Here is a 26,602-nt window from a genome sequence, read left to right as displayed (position 1 = left end):
CTCCAAAACTTTCCAATTGTACCTGTCCAAATATCTTTTAAATGTTGTACCTGTAACTACATTTATTACTTCCTCTGGCAGTTCATTCCACATATGAACCACCGCCTGTGTGAAAATCATTGCTCCCTCAGGTACCTTTCAAATCTTCCTGCTGTCATCTTAAAAATATGCCTTCAAATTTTGAACTCCCCTACACTGGGGAAAAAGACCCTGGTTATTCTCCTTACCTATGCCCCTCATGATTTTATAAACCTCAATAAAATCACCTCACAACCTCCTATGCTCCAGTGAAAGAAGTCCTAGCTTATCCAGTCTCTCCTTATAATTCAAACCCTCCAGTCCGAGGAACATCCTGAGTAACTCTTTTCTGCATCTCTGCAATTTAATAATACCCTTTCCATAACAAAGAAAGCAGAAAACATATTGAGGGCACTTTGGGTAGGATGCATAACATTTCATGAAATTTCAAGTTTTAAAAAATATTATTGTTTGCATCCACATGTGTTTGTCTGAGTCTTTGTGTAGCCCTGAATGTGACTGAGCCAACATGATACTTAACTTCATGTCAATACAGGATATATCATGGATCAATGTGTGTGCTGAGAGCCTGCTATAGCATGTGGAAGCAACATACAAGGCAATGAGTCCATCGGTCCTTGTTCTACAGCATCCTTATCCACTGTATCCAAAAGTGTTGGTGTGAATGAGGCAGTCAGTGATGTCTGGGGCAGGGAGGTATGTAGCACACAGGCAGCCAATGCATTAGGATGGCCAGGGATTAGGGACAATACACCCATAAACTAACACATGTACCCTGACCACTTCAGGTGTGGTTGCAGTTATTTTCTTTCCCATTGTGTATTTTTGATTTGAGACAGAAATGTTGACCAAGGAACAAGGTGGTGCATTCAATGGCAGGCAACTGGAAGCTCAGTGTCATTTTTGCAGACAGGATGTGGGTGTTCTGCTAAGCAGTCATCCAGCTTGTGCTTTGTCTCCCCAACGTAGAGGAGATCACATTGTGAGCAGCAAATACCATTGACTTGATTGAATGAGGTACAGGTAAATTGTTGCTTCACCTGGAAGGTGTGTCTTGGGCGTCGGATAGTGAGGAGGGAGGAAGTAAATGGGAAGGTGTTATACCTTCTGTGATTGCATGGGAGCATGCCTTTGGGGTATGGGGAAGTGTTGCAAAGAGAGGAGGAGTGAACTGGAGAGTGTGGTCCCTGTAGAAGGCTAAAACCGGAGAGGAGGGGAGAAGAAATATGTGTCTGGGGATAGAATCCTGCTGGAGGTAATGGAAATAATGGCTAGTGGTCCTTTGGATGTGGCTGCTAGTGGGATAGTAAGTGAGGACCAAAGGGACCTGAAATTGGAGGGAAAAGAGAGGGTGAAGGTCAAAGAATAGGAGATAGGTTGGACTGGGTGAGGTGGCTGAGAGCTCTGTCAAACCTGATGATTGAGAAATCTTGGTTGAGGAAGGTGGATATTTTGGAGGGCCTTTGATGACACTGGCAACATTGGAACAGATGTGATGGAAGCAGAGGAATTGGGAGAATGGAATAGAGTCGGGATGTATAGTTAAGGTAACTGTGACAGTTGGTGGGCTTATAGTAGATATTGGTGCTGAGCCTATCCCCAGAAATTGTGACAGATATTGAAGAAAGGAAGAGAGGAGTCAGAGGTGGACCAGGTGAAGATGAGACCAGGGTGGAAATTGGAAGCAAAATTGATGAATTTTTCCAATTCCGAATGAGAAGAGGAAGCAGAACTGATTATGTCATATCAGAGAATGAACTGTGGATATTGGGATCCAGAGTTGGATCGAAACAAGAAATGTTCAATGTACCCCACAGAGGGCTAGGCATAACTGAGACCCATGCAGGTTGACCTTTGACCTGAATGAAGTCAGAGGAATTAAAGGAGAAGTTGTTCAACGGGATAACGAGCTTGACCAGATAGAAGAGGGTGGTGGTGGATGGGGATAGTTCAGGCCTTTTTTTCCAGTAAGACATCATCAGCCCTAAAACTATCTTGATGAAGGATGGACTGTAAAGGGATTGTACGTCTATGGTAGAAAAGAGGTAGCTGAGCCCTCACATTGGATATTCTGAAACTTGCATAAAGCATCAGAAGAATTATGGATTAAATAGAAAGGGATGGAGCAAAGAAAGAAAAACATTGAGTCAAGATAGGAAGAGTTGAGTTCTGTGGGGCAGGGGCAGGCAGAAACGATAGGTGTGCCTGAGCAATCCTGTTTGTGGATTTTGGGAAGGAGCTGGAAGTGGGCAGTGAGAGTTTGGGGTACCAGGAGTCTGGACCAAGTAGGGGACACATTGAGATGAAATGAGATCAGTGACCATGGTGGACACAATAGCCTGGTGTTACATGACAGGGCCAAGGATCAGAGGGAGATAGGAGAAGGTATTTGAGAGCTGGCACTCAGCCTCTGTGATATATATAGACAACAACAGCACCATCCTTGTCTGCAGACTTTATAACAAACTCAGCATTAGATCTGAGAACAAAATACAAGCCAACCTTTTTCTAGCTACATTCAATTCTGAAGAAAGGTCACTGTACCTGAAATGTTAACACCACTTTCTCTTCACCAGTGCTGTCAGACCTGCTGAGTTGTTCAAACAGTTACTGTTTTTGTTACTGATCTCCAGCATTTGCAATTCTTTGGTTCCTCTTGGAGTGACTTATCTGCACAGACCTGGACAACAAGTACCCAGACCCCTGACTAGTGGTTGTATATCACCTGACTATGTTAGCCAAACACCATGGACTGGTCTCTATACAGCCACAGGACAGATCGTGAACTGCTGTCTGGAATGCTGAGGCATAGATCCTCTGACCATTAACACTCCAACTTGATGCCTGACCATGACCAATCCCTTGGTGCAGTATTGGAAGAATTTATTGTGTTGGGAATCCCTTTGTCAACATGTAACTCCATGGTCTTTGGTGAGGACAACTCACCTAAGACTTTGAAATGTGTTTGCTATGTAAACTACTAACACATGGCGCAGGTGTGAGGTTGTCGCACTACACTGCCATAGAGTAGGATGTATGCCCCTTGACTAAGGACTGCTGATCAACCAGGTAGGCTGATTGGTTGTGTGATTGTGCTAAATGGTTCAGCAAGGCATGGATGGTACAAGTATGCACTTAGTGAGCAAAAGCAAAGAGTGCAAGCAAATAGTCCTGAAATATAGCTTAGTCCAATCCATGACCTGGGTGCCCATCACTGCATGCAAAGTGGCCATGTAGGAGCCTTTCAATGCTAATTACTGGTGCAAACTACAGCAGAGGCCTGTGTTTCCTAAGAGTTCTCCAAGTTGATTGGAGAGGTGACACAATGGCATGAGGGGTTAGCAAATATCAAATGACTGAGGGTGAGGGGTGCACGGAACTGGTACCCATGGATCCTGCCCTGAGATGCTGGTTTAAGCTGAACAATATGCAGGCTGATTGCAGCTAAGGATGAGCTCAAGTCGCCAGGTATTCGTTTGATTTCCAAGTCGAGAATTTTTGACATCTAGCTTGTTTGGTACATTTGGGAAGATAGGAAGCTGAATTTATAAGGCATTTAACAAGCTATAATTTCCTTAATTAGCTACTCACCATTACCAGCAAGAAAATAGCCTTGGCAAAAGTACAGCAGTTGTAGCCAGATGCTCATGACTTTGATTGAGGCCTTACTAGTCCTCTCTTCCGATTCTGCCATCTTACCATAATCTATATTGCTCAGACCCGTATATAATTCCATTCCTTAGATTTTTTTAAATAATAAAGATCAAGCTAAGATTAAGGAATGTAAGAGTACTATCTGGTTCAGATTTAGGGATGTCACTGTGCTGAAACCATTAAAAAGAGTAGTGATTCTCTGTACAATAGCCGAGTAAACCATTTTAGAAATAGTTCCAAGTTAAAAACTCTTATTGTTGAGCGGGTTGTCCATGAAAGCGTTCAAATTAAACTGGTCATGGAACATAACAAGGGTATTTTCCTTAGGGGATGACTACTGAATGTTGGCGCCAAAGTAACATTAGTGCCAGATGGACCCTGTGAGGTGAGAAATGCTATTCTAACAGAAGCAGGGAAAGCCAACCGGCTAAAATAAACTTTAGCTGAATGTGCAAGAAGAGGGATGGAAGGCATGAGCCATGATGGGCAAAATGAGGTGAAGACAATGAAGGCCTGAAAGTGCATTATGGGCTCTGACTGGACTTGGAAGTGATCATGCCCACGGGTCTTTCCCAAGCTTGCAAAAGGTATTCATAGGATAGGTGGTAGTCCAGAATGTGGTAAGACGGAAAGTAGAGGTCAAAGAACTTGGGTTTTGGATCAAGCTGGCAAAACCAAGAAAAGTAAGAGCCATTATGATCATGAAATTTTAGTAGCTATGAACAAATTAGGAAATAAGTTAATGATGACAAATAAAAAAGATTTGGACAGCTGGAAATAATTAGTTGCATAAATGGAGGTATCAAATAGAAGATAAGCAGCCTTAACATAAAAGTAGACATGCACAGAAAAAATGTTCCCTGATGGGACATATGCTGAAGCCAAAGCAGTGGCTCAGTATTTCAAAGAGAAATTTGGTGATCAAGACATTGAACTAGATTCCTCTCATGCAGGAAAAGTGAATCTTTAAGATTTCTTTAGCTTTTTCAGCAATGTAGCCCTGAGAATGTACGTCAATGACATTTTTAAAAAAGTAGATTTGCATGGTGAAAAATTTCAAAGGAAAGGTTTCCCTCAAGAATCAGATGAATTAGAAGGGAACCTATTGAAATTAAATAAGCGTGTTTATATATTGAATGGTGCAGTGAGGCTAACATATTTCTCAGTTAGGTCTTTGCTAAAAGTTGGTTGCATTCAGCTGAAACTGTCCCAGTAATTTTCTAATGGTATCGCAGACAGAAACTGGTAGACACCTTTATGATGCACAGTATAGGCCAGGGTCTGTTCTGCGCTGTAATGTTCTATGCTGTAATGTTCTATGTTAAGTATATCAATAATTTTCTGTGAGAATTTACTACAGAGCTTGAGCAATATTTGGTAAACAAAATGAAATGGAAATTTAAAATTGGAAGTCAGCCTTCTTGGGGCCTTTAAATATCTAAGATTAAACTTAAGCAGGGTAAGTCAGGATTGACTTTGGAACAGTAAGCTTGACTGTTGGAAAACATTCATCACATCCTGATAAATTGAATCAGATACTCATACCTAACCCAATGCCAATTATGTCATATTGAAATTGAATCCTAAGTTGACATATGCTATTGTTCTGGAGATCTGGAGTAAGCAAATAAAACATTAAAGAAATTAAATTCAGAGCCATGTACACTCAGGTTTTCAGCCTTGGGTGACACAGAATATATGAAGCTTTGTTTTTTGTGATACTTTGCATGCTAATATTCCAAATTACTACTTCAATATAGCAAGACTTATCATATTCTCGGTAGGAAAGTATGCTGTCTGTTGACTTGGGAAACTCCGAAAAAAAGATAGTTTAAAAGTATCTTAACTGCTGAAACATAGATGCCTGTAGCAGCATAGGAAATTGTAATACAAGGTGTAATTTGAAGTAACAAAAACAAAAAATTGCTGGAATAGTTCAGTATCTGTGCAGAGAAATCAGAGTTAATGTTTCAGGTCTGGTGACCTCTCCTAAGTTCTGAGCCAAAACGTTAACTCTGATTTCTCTTCACATATGCTGCCTGACCTGCTGAGCTTTTCCAGCAATTTCTGATTTTGTTTCCGATTTAGAGCATCTGCAGTACTTTCAGCTTTCATTTAATTGGTGACAAAAGTTGAAGATTGACTTTTCTGGCACAGGATATTTGTTGGAAAGAACACATTCCAAAATAAAGTTAGTGACACAAATAACCAGTTGTCAGGGTGTTTCACAAAAGAAGTGCTTGTTTCAAGAAAATATTGGATATTCCTGCAAAGGAATGATCGGTATTAAGAGGAGTCATAGAAAATTGAAAGAAAAATCAATGTTTATTTGAGTTGCTTTGTGATTAGATGTGTTTTATTTGTTCAAAAAATGGAGCATATAGGAAGCTGACTGCACCATATGGAATAGGAAAATAACATATATGTAATTTTGTTACTGTTCATTTGTACTGCAACATAAGATATGGAATATGAAAATATATCATTTTATTTAATTTTACTTCATTTTGTTCAAAATTTGTTTGTATTTATTCAGAGGTTTTATCGTTAGATAATTTGTCATTTACATAAATAATTTGGATGTGAACATAGGAGGTATAGTTAGTAAGTTTGCAGATGACAACAAAATTGGTGGTATAGTGGACAGTGAAGGAGATTACCTCATAGTAAAACTGGATCTTGATTAGATGGGCCAATGGACTGAGGAGTGACAGATGGATTTTAATTTAGATAAATGTAAGGTGCTGCATTTTGGAAGAGCAAATTAGAGCAGGACTTACACACTTAATGGTAAAATCCTGGGGAGTGTTGCTGAACAAAGAGATCTTCGAGTGCAGGTTAATAGTTCCTTTAAAGTAAAGTTGCAGCTGCATAGGATAGTGAAGAAGGCATTTGGTATGCTTTTCTTTATTGATCAGTGCTTTGAGTATAGGAGTTGGGAGGTCATGTTGTGGCTTAGCGGACATTGGTTAGCCACTTTTGGAATATTGTGTGCAATCCTGGTCTCCTTCCTGTTGGAAGGTCATTGTGAAACTTAAAAGGGTTCGGAAAAGTTTTACAAAGATGTTGCCAGGGTTGGAGGATTTGAGCTATAGGGAGAAGCTGAATAGGTTGGGCTGTTTTCCCTAGAGTGTTGGAGGCTGAGGGGTGACCTTATACAGGTTTATAAAGCCATGAGGGATACGGATAGGATAAATAGACAAGGTCTTTTCCCTGGGGTGGAGGAGTCCAGAAGTAGAGGGCATAGGTTTAGGGTGAGATAGGAAAGATATAATAGGGGCAATTTTTCCACGCAGAGGATGCTGCATGTATGAAATGAGCTAGTACAGGAAGTGGTAGAAGTTGGTACAATTACAACATTTGAAAGGCATCTGGATGGGTACATAAATAGGAAGGGTTTAGTGGGATATGGACCAAGTGCTGGCAAATGGGACTAGATTAAGTTAGGATATCTGGTTAGCATGGATGAGTTGAATTGAAGGGTCTGTTTCCGTGTTGTACATCTCTACAACTCTATGACTCTAAGAGCAGGACGAGTGAATACAGCTAGTAGTTAAATAGGCAATTATGATTTAATTAGTTAATTTACTAACTACATATAAATGGGGAACATATGGGACTGGTGTCCAGGAGGAACTATAAGACAGAACAGTTAATAAGCTATATTCACAAGAAAACGTCTTTGTTTCTGTAGAACCAACTAGCTCAAATCCAAATTGACAAAATATTTGAGGGAAATACTTAAAATAGTTAGGACCAGGTAATATGTGAAATATGTCAATTTTGTGCCACACAAATGCCAGACAATGACCATCTCCAACAAGAGAGAATATAACCATCACCACATGAGATTCAATGGCATTACCTTCACTATCACCATGCCAGTGATTATCAATCATCAGAAACTGAACTGGACCAACTACATAATGACTGTGGCTGCAAGATCAGGTCACAGGCTGGATATTCTGCAATGAGTAGCTCTCTATCTGAGTACCCAAAGCCTGTGCAATGTCTATGAGTCACAAGTCAGAAGTATGCCTGGATGAGTGTAGCTCCATTGACATTCAATAAGTTCAATAATAAAGCAGGAAAAGTTAAAAATCACACAATGCCAGATTATAGTCCAACAGGTTTATTTGGAAACACTAGCTTTTGGAGCGCTGCTCCTTCACAATCACCTACAATCCCAACCATCTAGATGGACAAGGGCAGCTGGTGCAAGGGAACACCACGTGCTGCAAATTCCCCTTAAGTCACATATTGCTTTTGTTTGGAGCTACATTGCTGGTGGTTCCTTGTCATTTAATCAAAATTCCGGAATTCTTTCATTAATAGCACGGTGGGTTTAACAGCTGTTGAAGAAGTTAGCTTACACAACCACCCTAAAGGAATTAGGACTGACAATAAATGTACAGTGGCAAGTTGGAATTCATGATCCTTAAATTGGCCGATAAGTTTTCAAACCAACACGATTTGACTATGTGTTACATGGACTGCAGCTGTTCTAGAATGCAGTGCAATAAACCTATTACCACCTGTTTCTCTACCAAAATGTAATATATCCCTCAAAATGTTAGTTTACATTTTTCTTCATTCATAGAACATTATTTAATGTGCCATGAAAAAATATATATATTAACAACGTAAGTTCACCAGGGGTCCTCATTTCTGAATTATGATTACAAACCTCAACACATCCATTGAAAGCATCATTGTTTAAGTTAAAATATAGGACATGCAGATAGAGACCAATGATTCCACATACATGTTGTGCTCTCCTTTTCAAACCACCATAGTTTGTTAATGTATTATAAGTGGCTTGTTACCTCTCTTTGTATATGATTATTTTCTGAATTTTGCTTTTGCTATTTATGTTGAATATTTTCTCAGTAACTTAGTATTTTACTGATAGACTGTCAAGATTTCCCCACCAATCCAACAATGGGCAATGGGGGATTTAACAATTTGAATGTGACATACTGTTTCCTTTTCAGGATGTCTGAATAAAATATTTAAATTCAGAGTTCCATTAGTACAGCAAGTTAAAACTCATGGACAATTTGCAGGTATTGATGAAATGTTCAGAGAGACAAATCAGTGGCAAATGAAGTTTAATACTGTGCCATGTGTAGTGTTGCACTTTGGAAGAAGTATAAGATAAGGGAGTACTCAATGAATGGCAGGTCACCAGGAAGCTCAGAGGAACAGAAAGATTTTGCGATGTTTGTCCACAGATTCTTGAAGTTGACAGAACAGATTAATAGGGTAGTCAAGGTATTTGGAACATGTGTCTTTATCAATGGAGGCATCGATTATAAAAGCAGGGAGGTTATGTTAGGGCTGGCAGGCTATGTCTCGTTCTGGTCGCTGCACTGTAGGAAGGATGTGATTGCATTGGAGATGATGCAGAGAAGATTTCCAAGAATGTTGCCTGGGATGGAATAGTTTAGCAATGAAAAGAGCCTGGTAAGTGTTAGACCAGAGAAGACTAAGAGGGGACCTGACCTGATACGGTTGTGGGAGATATGGGCAGAGGAGATAGAAAGCAGCTGTTCCCTTTAGTTAAAGGGTCAATAATAAGGGGCCAGACTTTTAAGGTGCAAGGTAGGAATTTTAGAGGTGATTTGAGGAAATTTCTTTTTCACCCAGAGAGCTGGAATCTGGAATACACTGTTCTCTTTACACTGAAATGTTGGCTACTTGACGTGGAAAACCTGACCAACCTTTAAAAGTACTTGGATGAGCACTTGAAGGCAATGAGCCAAGTACTAGAAAGTGAAATGTTTTAGATTTAGTGTTTTTGTTTGGTCAATGCAGACACTATGGGTCAAGGGGACTATTCTGGACTGCATGGTTCTGAGTAGGTCTGTCGGCCCTTCCGAGTCTGCCCTGCCATTCAATAAGATTACAGTTGATCATCCAACTCAGTACCCTCTTCTCTCTTTCATCCCATACCCTCTGATCCCTTTATTCCTAAGAACTATATCTAACCCCTTGTTGAAAACATTCAATATTTTGCCTTCAACCCCTTTCTGTGGCGGAGAATTCCACTTTATCTGTGGGAAGAAATTTCTCCTCACCCAAGTTCTAAATGGTCCACTCTGTATCCTTAGACTATGAAACCTAATTCTGTACTCCTCATTCATCTAGAACACCCTTCCTGTGTTTACTGTGTCGAATCCTGTTAAAATTTTATAGCTTTCTATGAGATCCCCACCTCACCCACCTCACCCTTCTAAACTCCAGTGAATATATTCTTAACTGATCCAATCTCTGTTCATACATCAGTCGTGCTATTCCCACGATCAGTTTGATAAACTTTCGTTCAACTCCCTCCATAACCAGAACATCTTTCCTCAGATAAGGAGACCAAAATTATGAACAGTACTCCAGGTATTGCCTCAGCAAAACCCTGTACAATTGCAGTAAGACATCCTTGCCCCTGTACTCCAATCTTTTTGTTCTGAAGGCTAACATACTATTGACACATGATTGGTGTACAAAGACATCCAAATCTCATTGCACCATCCCCTTTCACATTCTATTGCCATTCGGATAATAATCTTCATTCCTATTTTTGATACTAAAATGGTAATATTGCATTTATCCACATTACAGTTCATCTATCGTGTATTTTCCCACTCACTAGAATTAGAATCCCTACTGTGTGGAAATAGGCCCTTCAGCCCTACAAGCCCACACTGGCTCTTTGAAGAATATCCCACCCAGACTCATTCCCCTATATTTACCCATGATTCATGCACCTAACCTATACATCCCTGAACACCATGGGCAATTTAGCACAGCCAATTCACCTAACCTGCACAGCTTTGGTTTGTGGGGGGAAACCGGAGCACCTGAAGGAAACCCACACAGACACGGTAGAACATGCAAACTCCACACAGTCACCCAAGGCTGGAATTGAACCCAGGTCCCTGGTGTTGTGAGGCAACATTTCTAACCACTGAGCCACCATGCCGCCCAAAATTGCTTCACCACTGAAGCAATTCTGCATTTTCCTCATAGTTTGCCCACCCAGCTTACTTTATGTCATATTTCATAATGAATTTCATAAGTAAAATTCCCAAATTACCCCATGTCTCACAGAGCATCAATTTTAAAAGTCTAATTCCCATGTTGTATTATTTACCATTTTCTGTCACTTTCTGTTCTCTGTGTCCTTCTGCCTTACAATAAATCCTTTTTACCAGAACTAAAATCTCTCCTTGATGGTCTTGTATAATGTCTCAATTCTCTCTTAATATTTCTGACACTTCAGCTTTGATGAGTGCTTTTCTATCAGCATGTAGCACATGTCAAAGGATGGAGAAAGCAGAGTTAACAGTTGCTCCCTATAGTGCTGGAGGATTATCATACTATAGTGACGGCAGTTTTGAATTCTAGTCGTATACTAATAGGAATTGATGATACTCCCAATTATCTGTAAAAGATTTTCTGGCATGTACTGCATTTGGCAGTGCCATTTGTAACTTGCAGTTTACCTGATTTGCTCATATTTTGAGTAATATTTCATCAATTATTGCATGGATTCACTCACAAACTGATATTGAATCAATGTGCTGCAGCAGAATGTATTACTACTATAAAATTTAAGTTCTTACATATCACAAAATTTGTTATTCACAAATTCACCTCCATTATCTGTTAAGTTAACTATTTTTATTATAGCAATACACAGCCAATCACAATGTTTTCTTGGGTGAAAGAAAGCAAAATAATTCATGTATAGGAATCGTTCACTTCCTGAAAATAATGTCTCGGGCCTGGAATAGCAGAACCCTCATGGACAGCCTAACAGTGACATACTTGACTGTCACACTGCTATCTTAGCCCAGGAACTTAAGCACTATGGCACTGACATTGTTACCCTCAGTGAGACACTACGGTCAGGACAAGATCTTCTCAAATAACAAGGGAGTGCTTAAACTTTATTCTGGAAAGGTAAAACTGAGGCTCATCCTTGTTCAAAATCAGTATGCCACCATCATTATGCATGTACCCAATTCATAGAAGCAATGGATGAGGCCAGAGAGGAGTTTTATTCAAGTCTTGATTACTCAAGGCCCTAAGTTACAAGGGGAGATGATCTGATTTTCTTTGGTGATTTCAATGCCAGAATGCGACTGACAGAAGCCATCGAAAGATGTGATTGGTAAGCAAGGAAAAGTTAGTAAGTTTACAGATGACACCAAAAATCCCTTTTACATTTTTCCCCTTTTACCTTAAACTTATGCCCTCTAGTTCTGGACTCCCCCACCCCAGGGAAAAGACCTTGTTTATTCAACCTATCCATGCCCTTTGTGACTTTATAAACCTCTATAAGGTCACCCCTTAAATTCTGAAGCTGCAGGGAAAACAGCCCCAGCCTATTTAGCCTCTTCCATTGGCACAAATCCTTCAACCCTGGCAATATGTTTGTAAATCTTTTCTGAACCATTTCAAGTTTCACAACATCCTTCCAATAAGAGGGAGACCAGAATTGAACACAATATTCCAAAAGTGGTCTAACCAATGTTCTGAACAGCCACAACATGATCTCCAAACTCCTATACTCAAAGCTTTGACCAATAAAGTATATAAAACATCTTCTTCACTAGCCCATCTACCTGGGACTCCACTTTCAAGGAACTTTGAACCTGAACTCCAAGGTCTCTTTGTTCAGCAACATTCCCCAGGACCTTACCATTAAGCGTATAAGTCCTGCCCTGATTTGCTTTTCCAAAATGCAGCACTTCACATTTATCAAAGTTAAACTCCTCAGCCCATTGGCCCATCTGATCCAGATCCTGTTATATTCTGAGGTAACCTTCTTCGCTGTTGACAACACCTCCAATTTTAGTGTCATCTGCAAACTTACTAACTATACCTCCTATGTTCATATCCAAATCATTTATGTAAATGACAAAAAGCATTGAACCCTGCACTGATTCTGTATCCAAATGGCTAGTTCTCCCTGTATTCCATGTGATCTAATCTTGCTAACCAGTTTACAATGAGGAACTTTGTCAAATGCTTTACTGAAGTCTATATAGATCATGTCTACTGCTCTACTCTCGTTAATCCTCTTTGTTACTTCTTCAAAAAACTCAATCAAGTTAGTGAGGCATGATTTCCCACGCACAAAACCATGTTGACTATCTCTAATCAGTCCTTGACTTCCAAATACATGTTAATCCTGTCCCTCAGGATTCCCTCCAATAATTTCAACCTCTTGCACCTAGAAGGGAAAAGGCTGCAGGTCTTGCATGAACAGAACCTCATTAGTAGAAACCATTTGTGTATTTGATTTTGTTTAGAATCCAAAACCAAAGGTACACATTCAATTAATTAAGCTGCAAAAATTATAGTTTAAAACAAAAGCATTGATCTACCCCACAATCAAAGAACATGACCTCTAATAATTACATGTTGTAATTAAACTTTAGATACAATAACGATATTAAAAGTACAATGTACTCCAAACTGATCTCATCCAATCTCTCTTCTACCCCCATTATGCTGACGCCCAAAACTCAGGTCAGACAGATACCAAAAATTGGAAAATTAAGAGGAGTAACACTTAGTATTTAGCTCCCGCTTCTTCACTGTCTAAGACCCCAAATACACAGTGAAAAAGCTGACACTGACCTTCCTGTTTTAAATTTACCATCTTACTCTTATGTTTATATTTCTGTCCTAGGCCTGCTGTATTGTTCCAGTGAAACTCAACACAAGCTCGAGGAACAGCACCTCATACTTTGATTTGGTACTTTACAGTCTTCTGCACTAGTGCTTAAAAAACAGAGGTGAGACCAGGGAGTTGGGCCCAATAATTGGTACTGCACTGGAGGGCGATACTGTGACTGGGAGAAGTGAAAATTAGGGCAGGAGTTGTTGTTGCACCAAGAGCTACCAGTGGCCAGAGGTAGAGTCTTTTGATGAGGCAGCCTTCTGCTAAGGATGAAGGTCTTTTGTTGGATCCAGAAGTTCCCTTTTGTTAGATCCAAGGTGGTGTCATAGGACAGAGGAAAGCAGGGATGTGCGTGGAGCCTACTGTAATGAATAATGTAAATTTTTAAACATAACTAAAAGATTAAGAGACAAAATGTAGTAAATAGGGTAGTAATTGCCTGGTTATAATTTCAGTATTCTGCAGGAGCGTTTTGGGAATGATGACCTTTCATATATAGAAGTGTGTCAGTTGCTTTGAGAAAACATTTGTTAAATTGTGTTTTGTACCAATTCAAATACCAAGGTATCCAGTAAATTAATGATGTATATTGATTGGAGATACTAAGAATATTGTTAAATTATTCTAATTCTGCATCTGTGACAGTCCAGATACCTTTTACATCAACACGTATATGGAAGGTTTCTGCTATATGTCAGTATCACCTAATAAATCAGTTAATGAGAATGAAAAAGCAACTCCCTAAAATCAAACACTATCCCTTGAGAAAATTGCAAAAAAAAGAAAAAATATAGTGAACTCTGTTGTCAAAATTCTATTCAATAACTTCAGACCATAGACACTGTCTTCCAAATTGATTAGCTTCTTGCTGAGTGTCAGTCTATATCTTGTTTTCACATTTTTGCTTTCAGAGAGAACAATACTTTGGACCAATGCTTTGCTTCATTGCTATAACTATTACCACTCCCATTCCCTTTGTTCCATGATATCTTTGTCATTTAATCTACGTACCCTCCATCTTATCCCAGGTCAGTTCACTCTGTTAGTAGACAGGCAGGAGGCTGGAAGAACACAGCAAGCTAGGCAGCATCAGGAGGTGGAGAAGTCAACGTTTCAGGTGGACTTCTACTTTGGGTCTGGGGGTGGGAGTATGGGGGGAGCTGTAGATAAAGTGGGTGGTGGGGACAAGGTGATGAAGTGGAGATAGGTGATGACAGGCAGAGGGTACAACCTGGTTGGTCAATGGGAGGAATGAATCCAGGTGGTGGCAAGAAGGAGTGGAATGGAGGGGGAGGGGCTGGGAAAGGAGTTGGGGATGGAAAAGGAGGTTATTTGAAATTAGAGAACTCAATGTTGAGTCCTCCGGGCTGTAGGCTGCCCACGTGGAAGGTGAGGTGTTCTTCTTCCAATTTGTGGTTTTGTTCATTGTGGCAGTTTAGGATGCCAAGGATGGTCATGTCGGAAAGAGAGTGGGAAGGGGAATTAAAATGGGCCGTGACTGGGAGTCCGGTTGGCCCCTCCAGGCAGGGCTGAGATGCTCAGCTAATTGTTCCGTTTAGTTTGGTTTATGTTTGGTCTCCCCGAAGTAAAGAAGACCACACAGGGAGCACCTGATGCAGTAAACTCGGTTGGAAGAGAGGCAGGTGAACCTCTGTCTCACCTAGGACTGTTTGGGGCCCTGGATGGAGGTGAGGAGGCTGTTGTACCAGCAGGTTTTGCTTCTTTTCCAGTTGCAGGGGAAGGTACCTGGGGTTTCTGTTTGGTTGGTTTGGAGAGTGGCACAAACCAAGGACTGTCAAAGGGAACAGTCCCTGCATGAACATCTTACTCAAGCCTGCAGGGGCTGACCAGACCTCCTAGTCATTGCCCATTTTAACTCCCCTTCCCACCCCCTTTCTGACATGACCATCCTTGGTCTCCTCCATTGCCACAACAAACCAAACCGCAAATTGGAGGAACAACATCTCATCTTCTGCCTGGGCAGCCTACAACCCAGAGGGATCAACATTGAATCTCCAATTTCAAATAACTCCCCTCCTCCTGATTCCCTTCTCGGCCCCTCCCCCTTCCTGCCACCAACCAGATTCAATCCTCCCATTGACCAACCAATTGTATCCTCCACCTGTCTTCACTTATCCCCACTTCACCATCCTGCCCCACCACCCTTACACCCACCCCAAGTCCTGAAGAAGGGTTACACCTGAAATGTTGACTTCTCCAACTCCTGATGCTGCCTGGCTGGCTGTGCTCTTCCAGCCTCCTTCCTGTTTACTTCGGATTCCAGCATCTGCAGTTTTTTTTTAATCTTTAACACAGTTAGCTCTGTTGGCTGGATGGCTGATTTGCAATGCAGAGTGATGACAACAGTGTGGATTCAATCCTACATTGGCTGAGGCTACCATTGAAGGACTCCCATTCTCAACCTCTCCCCTTGCCTGAGGCATTCTACCTTCAGATTAAACCACTATCAGACATTTCTCTCTGATGACAGAGCAGCCCTGTGACCCTCCAGGGCTATGGCCAATTTATGTTTTTCCTATCTCAGACCTTCCTTGTTGTACTTCCTTCCTCTTCCTCCCTATCTACAGTATAAATTACATCATATTTCTCCCTTTCTTCAGTTCAGAAAAAGTCATGTTTGACTCATGTTTCTCTCTCCATTGATGCCACAAAACTTACTGAGCATTTTCATCATTTTGTTTTAATTTCTAATTTCCAGCATCTGCAGTATTTTTCATTTATCCTATAACTGGACAAGTAAATATTGAAAGTCAGGGTGGAAGCTTCTCCTGAGGTGAGTTTGGAGTCAACAGCATTTAATTGAATGGGAGGTATTGGTTGTGGATCACTGTCTTTCTGCCCTAGTTCAATTAAATCCTAGGTGGGAGTTCTTGAGGGTGGCTTTTGAACCAGGGCCAATTCTGGCTATTAAGAGGGCAACATATTTCCATTTAAGGGCTTCTTCCTCCCTGCTGTATTTGCTTACAACTTGTTCCCAGGAATGGGGTTGGTCTCTCATTGATTCAGTGGATGATCAAGAGACCTGGCATTAGGAAGGAGGCAGCCCACTGAGAACTACTCCCTGCCCTTTCTGCTGTCCTCGGATGCTGCCTGAACTGCTGTGCTCTTCCAGCACCACTAATCCAAAATCTGGTTTCCAGCATCTGCAGTCATTGTTTTTACCTTTCTTCTGAACCCCCTGCAACACTTAGCCAGAGAACATCCCCCCCCCCCAGCCTGTCAACTGGTTAAGATTCTAATCTAAGTGTGTGAATGAGAAAGCATGTATTTTCCTGTAAAGAAAAATTACATGGCAGGTGATGAAATAATCAGAGACCCAACAGGTATTTTTCATATATCTCTGTCCTGTGTATATTGCACTGATACAACAGAATTGATGTACTGCAAGTTGTTTTGTTTCAATATGTTTCCAAATCTCCTCACGACATAGATATTGACAAAATTATTAACAATATTAGACTGATACCCAATGTATAAATGCCTTACTATGTTTCAATAAAACTATTCATCTGCTGTGAAATCTACAGTAATTTTATTAGTACAAGTTATGAACTAGTCTTGATTGTTCCAAAAGTACATAACACCATTTGCTATACCATCATGAAAATGCATATCATAAATTCATTTGGCCCCTATGTGTCTACTACGTATTTAAAATACTCATCAAAGGTATGAAAGATTCCATTGGGAACAATTCCATTGGGATTCCATTTAGAATAAATAGCTCGTGGGGCAATTTCCAATGACAGATCACTCTGTTCAAGGGATGCCTGACAGTTGAGATTAGCAACTGTTCTGTGATGCTCAAAACCCAAAAATGCACTTTTAATACAGGCCATGAACACCCAGCACTAACATCGGAAACAAGAAATATACATTAGTACTGGAAAATTGGAGACAATTGTAAGACTTTCTTTAGAATGTTAAATTAGAAATGGAGGATGATGCGTGAGTGTGTTCCAATCATTTATTCAAGGCAGTGAACAATATGATCCCCAGCTTTTAAAGCATTGCTAGGAGGTACCTCAACCATTTTTTGAGAGTTCTTTTTGTGCAATCTGAAGGGACAGGAGTACTTATTCTCTAATAAGGGTCAAAATCATTTTAGTGTCGATTTATTGCCATTTTAAAATTTCTTTGCTCTTTTAACTGCTACAGTACTTTATAATTTTATTTTACAGTGGAAATGTATAAATTATCTTAAAAAACAAATCTTTAAATAGTTTGAAGATTAGTGTAAGCTTGATAGGTCATAGTCATTGTGTGGTAAACAAAAGTACCTTCACTGTTGGATATGTTTTCTTGTTCTTTTCACTTGAGACTCCTGGCAAGCCACCGTGAGATGGTCCTTCACATCCATAACGAAAGCGGAAACCTCGCTTAAAAGCAGAAATAATATGAACTGATTATTTGTTTGACAATTAATGCAACTTATTACAGTTTTGTTCAAGATTTTTATCTTGCACTCAACAGGACAATTTGCAAGAAATATCAATGTAAGGTGGAAAAAAATTATATTATAGGAGAGAAGAATGTTGATTGCTTGACAGGTGGACTCTGTTTTGAATGGACCAGATAGTTATGACAGAAAGTTAACTGCTTGGCTTTGATTAAATTTTAAACAGCACAGATTGATTCAGACAGATCAAGAAATGAATCAGAGAAAAAATAAACACTTATTTTATTGAAATGAAACAGGCACAAAGTGTATACATGCTCTCTCTGTTACAAAGAGTACAGCCCTGTATATTAATAACTGTAACTTCCGATACATGCAAGTACAATAATCTCTGAAACTGACTGACAAGTTTAAATTAGTTGGCCAGTATAATTCTTTGCACATATAGACTATTTAGCAAATGTAATTCAATCACAGACACACATTTAATGTTGAATATCATGCTCAGAGATTTTCGAGTGTTGGTTAGTTGGGTGTAGTCAGTACTTTGTTTACTCTGAATGGCCATAAGTCTATCCTGTTTGATATGATCTGCTAATCGTTGTTGCATTTCAGGATTGAAATTCACATCTCACACTTCCATTCGGGTGATAGGCAAAGTCTTCTTCGCTTGACAGCAGCATCTGGGCTAGGGGGCAAACAACACTCATGTTGCTATTGCAGATCAGTATTTTGAAACAGCTAGCATCACCTGTTGCTCAAACTTGTGAGATACCTCATTCTACAGAGGTAATCTGAAGGAGACTGTATATCTTCCAAGGCCAAAAATAAAGGCCTTGAACTTGTTCATGGATGTGCTTTATAGTCACAGTTTACCGGGGAAGAGAATGTTCCATGAGCAAACACAAACACGTGCATGCACACACTTAATAACACTTATTTACTGGGTATATTACGTATTCCTACATACCAAGATATCCAATTCCACTGCTGCGCAAGTCCCCACAAGTTTCATGAGGATTCACCACTCTGTACCTGATTGGACTAACAAATCTCATGACCTATCCCTCAAATCTCATTCTTAAAAGGACCAACTATTATTTTCTTCCACTTCTTAAAGTCCCTTATAACACATCAGAATTATAAATTACAAAATTACCAAAGCAGTAGTGAGTTTTGAGAAAATTTGTAGCTCAGCTTGAGGTTCTGGATGTAGGTTAGCTGCTGATCTGGAAAGTCCGTTTTCAGATGTTTCGTCATCATACTAGGTAACATCATCAGTGAGCTTCCAGATAAAGCACTGATGTTATGGCCCACTTTCTATTTATGCATTTAGGTTTCTTTGGGTTGGTAATGTCATTTCTTGTGGTGACACCATTTCCTGTGGTGATGTCATTTCCTGTTCTTTTTCTCAGGGGGTGGTAAATGGGATCCAAGTCAATGTGTTTGTTGATAGAATTCCAGTTGGAATGCCATGCTTCTAGGAATTCTGGTGTGTGTCTCTGTTTGGCTTGTCCTAGGATGGATGTGTTGTCCCAGTCAAAGTGGTGTCTTTCCTCATCTGTATGTAAGGATATTAGTGAGAGTGGGTCATATCATTTTGTGGCTAGTTAATGTTTATGTCCTGATGGCTAGTTTTCTGCCTGTTTGTCCAATTTAGTGTTTGTTATAGTTCTTTCAAGGTATTTTGTAAGCAGTAGTAGTAACATTATTCCATCAATAACTTTGTCAGATGACTTCTTTCTTGCTTAACTGACTGAAGTTCTTCCAATGAAATAGTCACTATTGGATTCAACAAGGACTTATGCCTTGTGTCATTGTTTCACCACCCTGTTTCCATTGTTTCCAGTGGGACAGCAGTCTGGACTTACTGGCTGATCTGACATTTCATTCCCCAGGTAACCCACAATGCTCCTGTCCAGTACCACGGAATCAAGGCATAACATTGGTTCTTGGGATGGCTCTTTCCCATGCAAATGGACAAAATAGTTTTTAAACATTTTTGTCTTGTATGCTACTTTTGAAGGACACTAGCTATGTTCTGGCTGCAACGACTACTGGAACTTAATTTGTTCCAATGACTAAAATTCTTCATTAACACTGCATCATTTATCTCAAATGTTCTTGTACTTCCAAATAAATCATTGTTCCTCACCTGGTTCCTCTGGCTTGTTTCCACCCTTCCCATGGAGTTTGGGAATACCTGGTTTAACCTGGTCCTCAACTGACAATCTCTTATCAACTAAGCTGGACAGATGCCAGTAGTCATTTGTGGGGTGACCCTAGATGATAGCAGGAACCTAGTTAACTTGGTGTTTAAAGAAGAGGGTGGTTGCTTCTTTGCCTTGAAATTCTGCACTATACTTTCAGCCAGTCCACTGGACGAAGGATGGTAAGATGCCATTCTGGTATGTTTTATTATTCTGTTGTAAGTCATAAACGTCTGAAACTTCACACTGTTAAAACTTGTATCAACATCCAAAATGGGGACCTTTGGTATCCTGTGGACTGCACAACTGTGGATCTCATTTTAAGCACCACCATCCATTTTGAACAAGTGACAAAAACATTATCTCCAAAAACAGTCCCACGTAGTTGACACTTCAATGGATGTAACTGAGTAGCAGAGGCAATCTCTGCTGAAATTGGCAACAATCGCTGTACTTTTTTCACCTTTTTGATTTCTTCCCATTCTTCCCGGAAAATATCCTGGTGCTTTCTGACAATTTCATCCTTGGTGCTGAAAATCTCTCGCCAATTTAATTTGATATCTTGGAGCCAATCACACTCCATCAAACTCCATCTTTGACCATCCACCATGAATGAAGGCTGCTGAGCAGACTACTGTTGGTAGCTCACTGGAGCCACTATGGTACCCACTATCTTAATGGTCTCCCACATGTATGTTGTCAGCCTGATTCCAATGCTGTTTAACCTCATGGGATGGACCCCTTCTTGAAGACAGCAGTAGGCTTCCTTCCCCTCAGTGGTGGGGAGGCCCCAGTGTTCAGTCCTTTCAGAATGCCTTTTCATTTGCCAATAGCTCCACGATGATGGGGACCACTTTGCTTGCTTTTACATTATTGACAGACATAACTATCTACTCCACCTCAGGAACATATTCTATTAGGTACACTGGTACTGTACTATTTGATTTACATGTGCTGAGCAGGCTCAGCTTATCCTTGCACTTATGCCTCAAATGTACCTTTTATTTGATATTTGAAGCTTTTAGCTTCCCCACATCTGAAACACTTTATGCACTCATGGTCTATCCAAGGCTATTGGTTTAATCTTCTGTACTTTCTGACTCTTCCAATTTCCAAAGTCATATGGGGAGGTATTGGTCTCGTGGTATCAGAGACCCAGATAATGTTCCAGGGATGTGGGTTTGAATCCCACTGCTGCAGATAGTGAAGTTTGAATTCAATTTTAAAAATCTGGAATTCAGAGTCTAATGATGACCATAAAATGATTGTTGAAAAACCCATCTAGTTCACTAATGTCCTTTAAGGAAGGAAACTGGTCTGGCCTATGTGTAACTCCAGACCTATAGCAATGTGGTTGACTTTTAATACCCTCTGGGCTTTTGGGGATGGGCAATAAATGTTGGTTTAGCTATCCTGTGAATTAATTTAAAACATTTCATTTCTGTGCATCATCTAGACCTTCACTTCTGGATGCCACTGCTTCTTGAGGTTTCTCGCTCTAACTGGTGGACTGCGCTGCTCAGAGCACTTTACAACTCCTGGGCACCCTACTCTGCACTATCCATAGCTGAAGCAATCTCTGATCAACCTTTTTAAATCCAATTCTATGTTTGCCAAAAGATCAGTTGGCTGGATGGCAGAGTGTAATGCAGACTAATGCTGACAGCGTGGAATGAATTCCTGCTCTGACTGAAGTTACCACAAAGGACTTCCCTTTTTAATGATCCTTCCGAGCTGACCGCTGATGACCCTCAGGTTAAAACACCAGCCATCTCTCTCTCTCATGAGAGAGCAGCCCTATGGTTCAGTAGGACTATTGTGACATTACCTTTTGCCCAATCTTCTGCAGCCAGATTGAACAGTTCCAATTTTCAGAAACAATGATTTGACTGCTATCTTCTATGCAGGCTGGGTTTGTGTGGGTTTTTTTTACATTTGAGTTGCATTTATCACCAATGTAATAACTTCAAAGTTTGACTCTGCCAATTAACTACATGTCTTTACATGCCTCGCTCCCTGATCTAACTATTGGGCAAGTCCCAACACACCTTGTGCAGCTCCATCCCTGATTGGACTAGCAGGTTACATGACTCCTCCCTCAGGGCTTATCCTTAAAGGACCAATCACTACAACTTGTGACAATGTCAAATGTTTTCTTGCCTCCTTGTGGGAACATCAAGAAGCTGGTGGAACCATCAAAGCCCTTGGTACAGCCAGTCCTCAAATCAACATTGGAAACAAGCTGTGTCACCTCAGGCAGCCAAAATACACAACTCATTCCAGTTAAAGTTCACTTGAGTACAAACAACTCAAAATTTGATGAGAGGAAATGTCATAAGCTGCTGAGAACATTTCACTTTCCAAGACTTTCACTCTGGTTTTAAAGCATCACTTAAATTTTAAAAATCAGACCTGCCACGTGGACACTAGAAATCAAAAACTAGGTGCTTAGTTAAACATAATTTTTAAAAGTGAACTTGTGACCAATCCCCTTGTGTGGGTATGTGTGGGAGAACAAGTGTGTTGAGAAATCATGTTTTAAATTCAGGGAAAACGTCTGACAAGAAATAGCTTTCTGTATTTTAACTTCTCAGGCACTTCTTCTGAAATCATTTAATTGGAATCCATACTCTAAGGACAAGATAAAGCTTACTTCCTGCTTGTAAAACATGCTGATCATGGACAATAGAGGCAACACAAATACTATGCCCATGAGAATATTTGTAATGTTTCATTTCTTAATTAGATGGTGACTGCGCTGCACACTAATCTGTCTCCATTTATATCTCCTAAAACTCTTGTCAAACAAAAATGCATCAGTCTAAGTAAGCAATGATACTATTCCTGAATGGTGGATCCTGGAAACCTGAAATAAAAACTGAAATTGCTGGAGGAACTCAGCAGATCTGGCTGCATCTATGAAGAAAGAAACACAGTTAATGTTTTGAGTCCAATATGAACTTTCTTCAGAGTCCATGACCCAAATCAACCCACACAGCCTATTGAACATATCCACATTTCTGCAGTGATAGTAGGTGATGCCTTTGCCTTACTGTGCCAGCAACCCAGACTGAAGGTTGTCTTCCATGATGACTGAAAAGTACTCCCTTTAAACTTTGGGTCTTGACCATTTGGTTGAAGAACATTCAGTATATTTACCACATATGTTACTGGCATACAGTATAGTGTGAGAACAACATAGCATTATGATATCCAGCAACATATCCACTCTTTTGACTGATCATCACTATTATCTATCCTTGAAATAAAGAACTGGAAATGACATCGCCCACCTTAAGAAACCAAGACCTATAAATAGAAGGTGGGACATACTACCAGTGCTTCACCAGAGATTCTCACTGATGGGTGTTACCTAAACATCTGAAAACAAATCTTCAAGCTCAGCAAGTGAACTTACATACTTACTGGCCATCACTAATTACCATGACAAGCTGGCTGGCGTTATATATGTCCTAAAACGCAAGTCCAGACAGAAGTAATGTGAGCATATAAACTCTTGCAGAGGCAACAAAGTGCCAAAGGGCAAGGCATGACAATGTTTATATTATTTCATTTGTATTTCTTTTGTGGTATAAACTTGTTTTATGGTTAAATCCACACCTGTAGCTTGGTGTTCTTCTGGTTTGGTGCAAGACCACTCCATCAAACATTTAATAAAATTATCTAACAAACCACATTTCATGTTAGGATCTATGCTGAAAGGTCCATACAACAAAATGGACTCAAGAAGGTGAGTCCAAAAGAACCTTGTTTTTCATAAATAAAACCAAAATTGCTGGAGGAACTCAGCAAGTCTGACAACATCTTTGGACAGAAAGCAAAATTAACATTTTGAATCCAATGACCTTTTTACAGAATGGAATTGTAGTTTTATTTGCAGATTGTAGGTTCATTCTAGTTTTCAGAGTTGAGGTTACACCAATGATCAATATGGTCAGAGTTTTGGCACACCTATCAAAAGCAGTGCTCACTTAATTTGACAAGATGAACAGTTGTGAGAAGTGGAGCCATATTTAATGTTACTCTTCAATAAGAGCAGCAATCAAAAAACTAGGCCTTTCTTTTATTTGAGTGCTACTAGTATTATTTAAATTGTTTTATCCTTTTCCTGAATTCCCTCCATTATTTGTCATTTTTAAACTAGCTGAGTTGTGGTGGTGGTGGGTGCAGTAGGGGTGTTTTGCTCTCTTTAAATTTGAATGACCTAATTGGGATTGGCTTCAGGATTTGGAAGTGAACTATCTGCTACCAGAAAAGAAAAGCTGCAAAAGAGGGAGTGTTTCAAACATTTTGTGATTTCTTTTTGATAATAAGCATACAGCAGATATTCAAGCAGGTTTAAGTCAGAAGGGCACCACTATGGCATAGCAGTTAGCAGTGTTGCCTCACAACACCAGGGACCAGAGTTTGATTCCAGCATCGAGTGACTGTCTGTGTAGAATTTGCACATTCCTCTGTTTCTGCCCACAATCCAAAGATGTGTAGGTTAGTTGGATTGGTCATGCTAATTTACCCCATGGTGTCCAGGGATGTGTAGATTGACAATGGCATATGTGGTGTTACAGAGAATAGTGTGGGTCTGGAAGGGATGCTCTTTGGAGGGTTGGTGCAGACTTGATGGGCTGAAGGCCTCTTTCTATACCACAGAGATTCTATGAAAAGTTAAATGTTTATTCAAACAACATCTCAAAATGAGGTGTAAATATAAGAAGCACAATTGTCCACTCATGCAGGCACACACAAAAGGAAAGATAGATTCTGAAGAATTAAGCAGATAAGGTTATAATGGGTTTCTGTAAAGGAAACTTTTCTCTGCTGAAAACAAATTGTTTCTTGTTGAATTTCTGGAGTTGACTGGTTGTTATGCAGGATTCTTTTGGCTAGAGGAACTGTCCCCCTGCTATTGGTTTTTATACTGACTGGTTTACCTCTGGTATTTGCGCTTATAAGATTTATTATCTCACTCAGCTTCAGTCATACGTTCAACCCTTCTAGTGTCCAACCAGAATAGTTTAAAGTTATAAGACTGTGCAGTACCACAAAGAATGGATAATGGCCTTCCACATCTATTTATCATTTGATTGGTTTTTTCATAGACCTCATTCGTAAGTTTCAAGCGCTGAGACAATCATTCCTGGAACTCATAGATTTTGAGCTTTGGGTAAGTTCACACACGATAGGAGGTTTAATTCCATCAATTTTTTTTTATCTTGGTGAATTCGTTGAAGGAAAGAGACCTTACTCCATCTCTCACAATTTAGAACTTGACAGAATTATGTTCAAACATGAGTTAGTCCTTTGTCTGTGAGATCAAAGAAGATCAAAGAAGGGCAGCCATCTAGGATCAGAGTTAAATGTTGATATGCCGTATTAGAACATAGAACATAGAAAAATACAGCGCAGTACAGGCCCTTTGGCCCTCGATGTTGCGCCGATCCAAGCCCACCTAACCTACACTAGCCCACTATCCTCCATATGCCTATCCAGTGCCCGTTTAAATGCCCATAAAGAGGGAGAGTCCACCACTGCTACTGGCAGGGCATTCCATGAACTCACGACTCGCTGAGTAAAGAATCTACCCCTAACATCTGTCCTACACCTACCAGCCCTTAATTTAAAGCTATGCCCCCTCGTAATAGCTGACTCCATACGTGGAAAAAGGTTCTTATGGTCAACTCTATCTAAACCCCTAATCATCTTGTACACCTCTATCAAGTCACCCCTAAACCTTCTTTTCTCCAATGAAAACAGCCCCAAGTGCCTCAGCTTTTCCTCATATGATCTTCCTACCATACCAGGCAACATCCTGGTAAACCTCCTCTGCACCCATTCCAGTGCCTCCACATCCTTCCTATAGTATGGCGACCAAAACTGCACACAAATCTCCAGATGCGGCCGCACCAGAGTCTTATACAACTGCAACATGACCTCAGTACTCAGGAACTCAATTCCTCTACCAATAAAAGCCAGTATGCCATATGCCTTCTTCACAGCACTATTTACCTGGGTGGCAACTTTCAGAGACCTGTGTACATGGACACCAAGATCCCTCTGCTCATCCACACTACCAAGTATCTGACCATTAGCCCAGTACTCCATCTTCTTGTTACTCTTACCAAAGTGAATCACTTCACACTTACCTACATTGAACTCCATTTGCCACCTTTCTGCCCAGCTCTGCAGCTTATCTATATCCCACTGTAACCTGCCACATCCTTCCTCACTGTCAACAACTCCACCGACTTTCGTATCATCCACAAACTTGCTCACCCAACCTTCTAGCCCCTCCTCCAGGTCATTTATAAAAATGACAAACAGCAATGGTCCCAAAACAGATCCTTGCGGAACACCGCTAGTAATTGCACTCCAAGATGAACCTTTACCATCAACTACTAAGCTCTGTCTTCTTCCAACCAGCCAATTCCTAATCCAAACCTCCAACGCATCCTCAATGCCATACCTCTGTATTTTTTGCAGTAGTCTACCATGGGGAACCTTATCAAATGCCTTACTAAAATCCATATACACCACATCTACTGCTTTACCCTCATCCACCTCCTTAGTCAC

General features: G+C 40.3%; 1 protein-coding gene across 3 annotated transcripts in view; it reads right to left on the bottom strand.

Annotated features, from left to right (window-relative positions):
* The window catches only part of LOC132823388 (nuclear factor NF-kappa-B p105 subunit-like), a 157,103-nt gene that overhangs the window by 37,909 nt on the left and 92,592 nt on the right, over positions 1-26,602 (bottom strand). For all 3 annotated transcript variants that reach the window (XM_060837157.1, XM_060837155.1, XM_060837156.1), the window contains exon 4: positions 17,686-17,784. In XM_060837157.1, coding sequence (XP_060693140.1) covers positions 17,686-17,784 — 99 coding nt within the window. The remainder of the gene's footprint in view (positions 1-17,685; positions 17,785-26,602) is intronic.

Source organism: Hemiscyllium ocellatum, chromosome 16 (genome assembly GCF_020745735.1).
Source record: "Hemiscyllium ocellatum isolate sHemOce1 chromosome 16, sHemOce1.pat.X.cur, whole genome shotgun sequence".
NCBI lineage: Eukaryota > Metazoa > Chordata > Chondrichthyes > Orectolobiformes > Hemiscylliidae > Hemiscyllium > Hemiscyllium ocellatum.
Note: the sequence above shows the minus strand (reverse complement) of the source record. Positions and strands in the feature narration are given on the sequence as shown.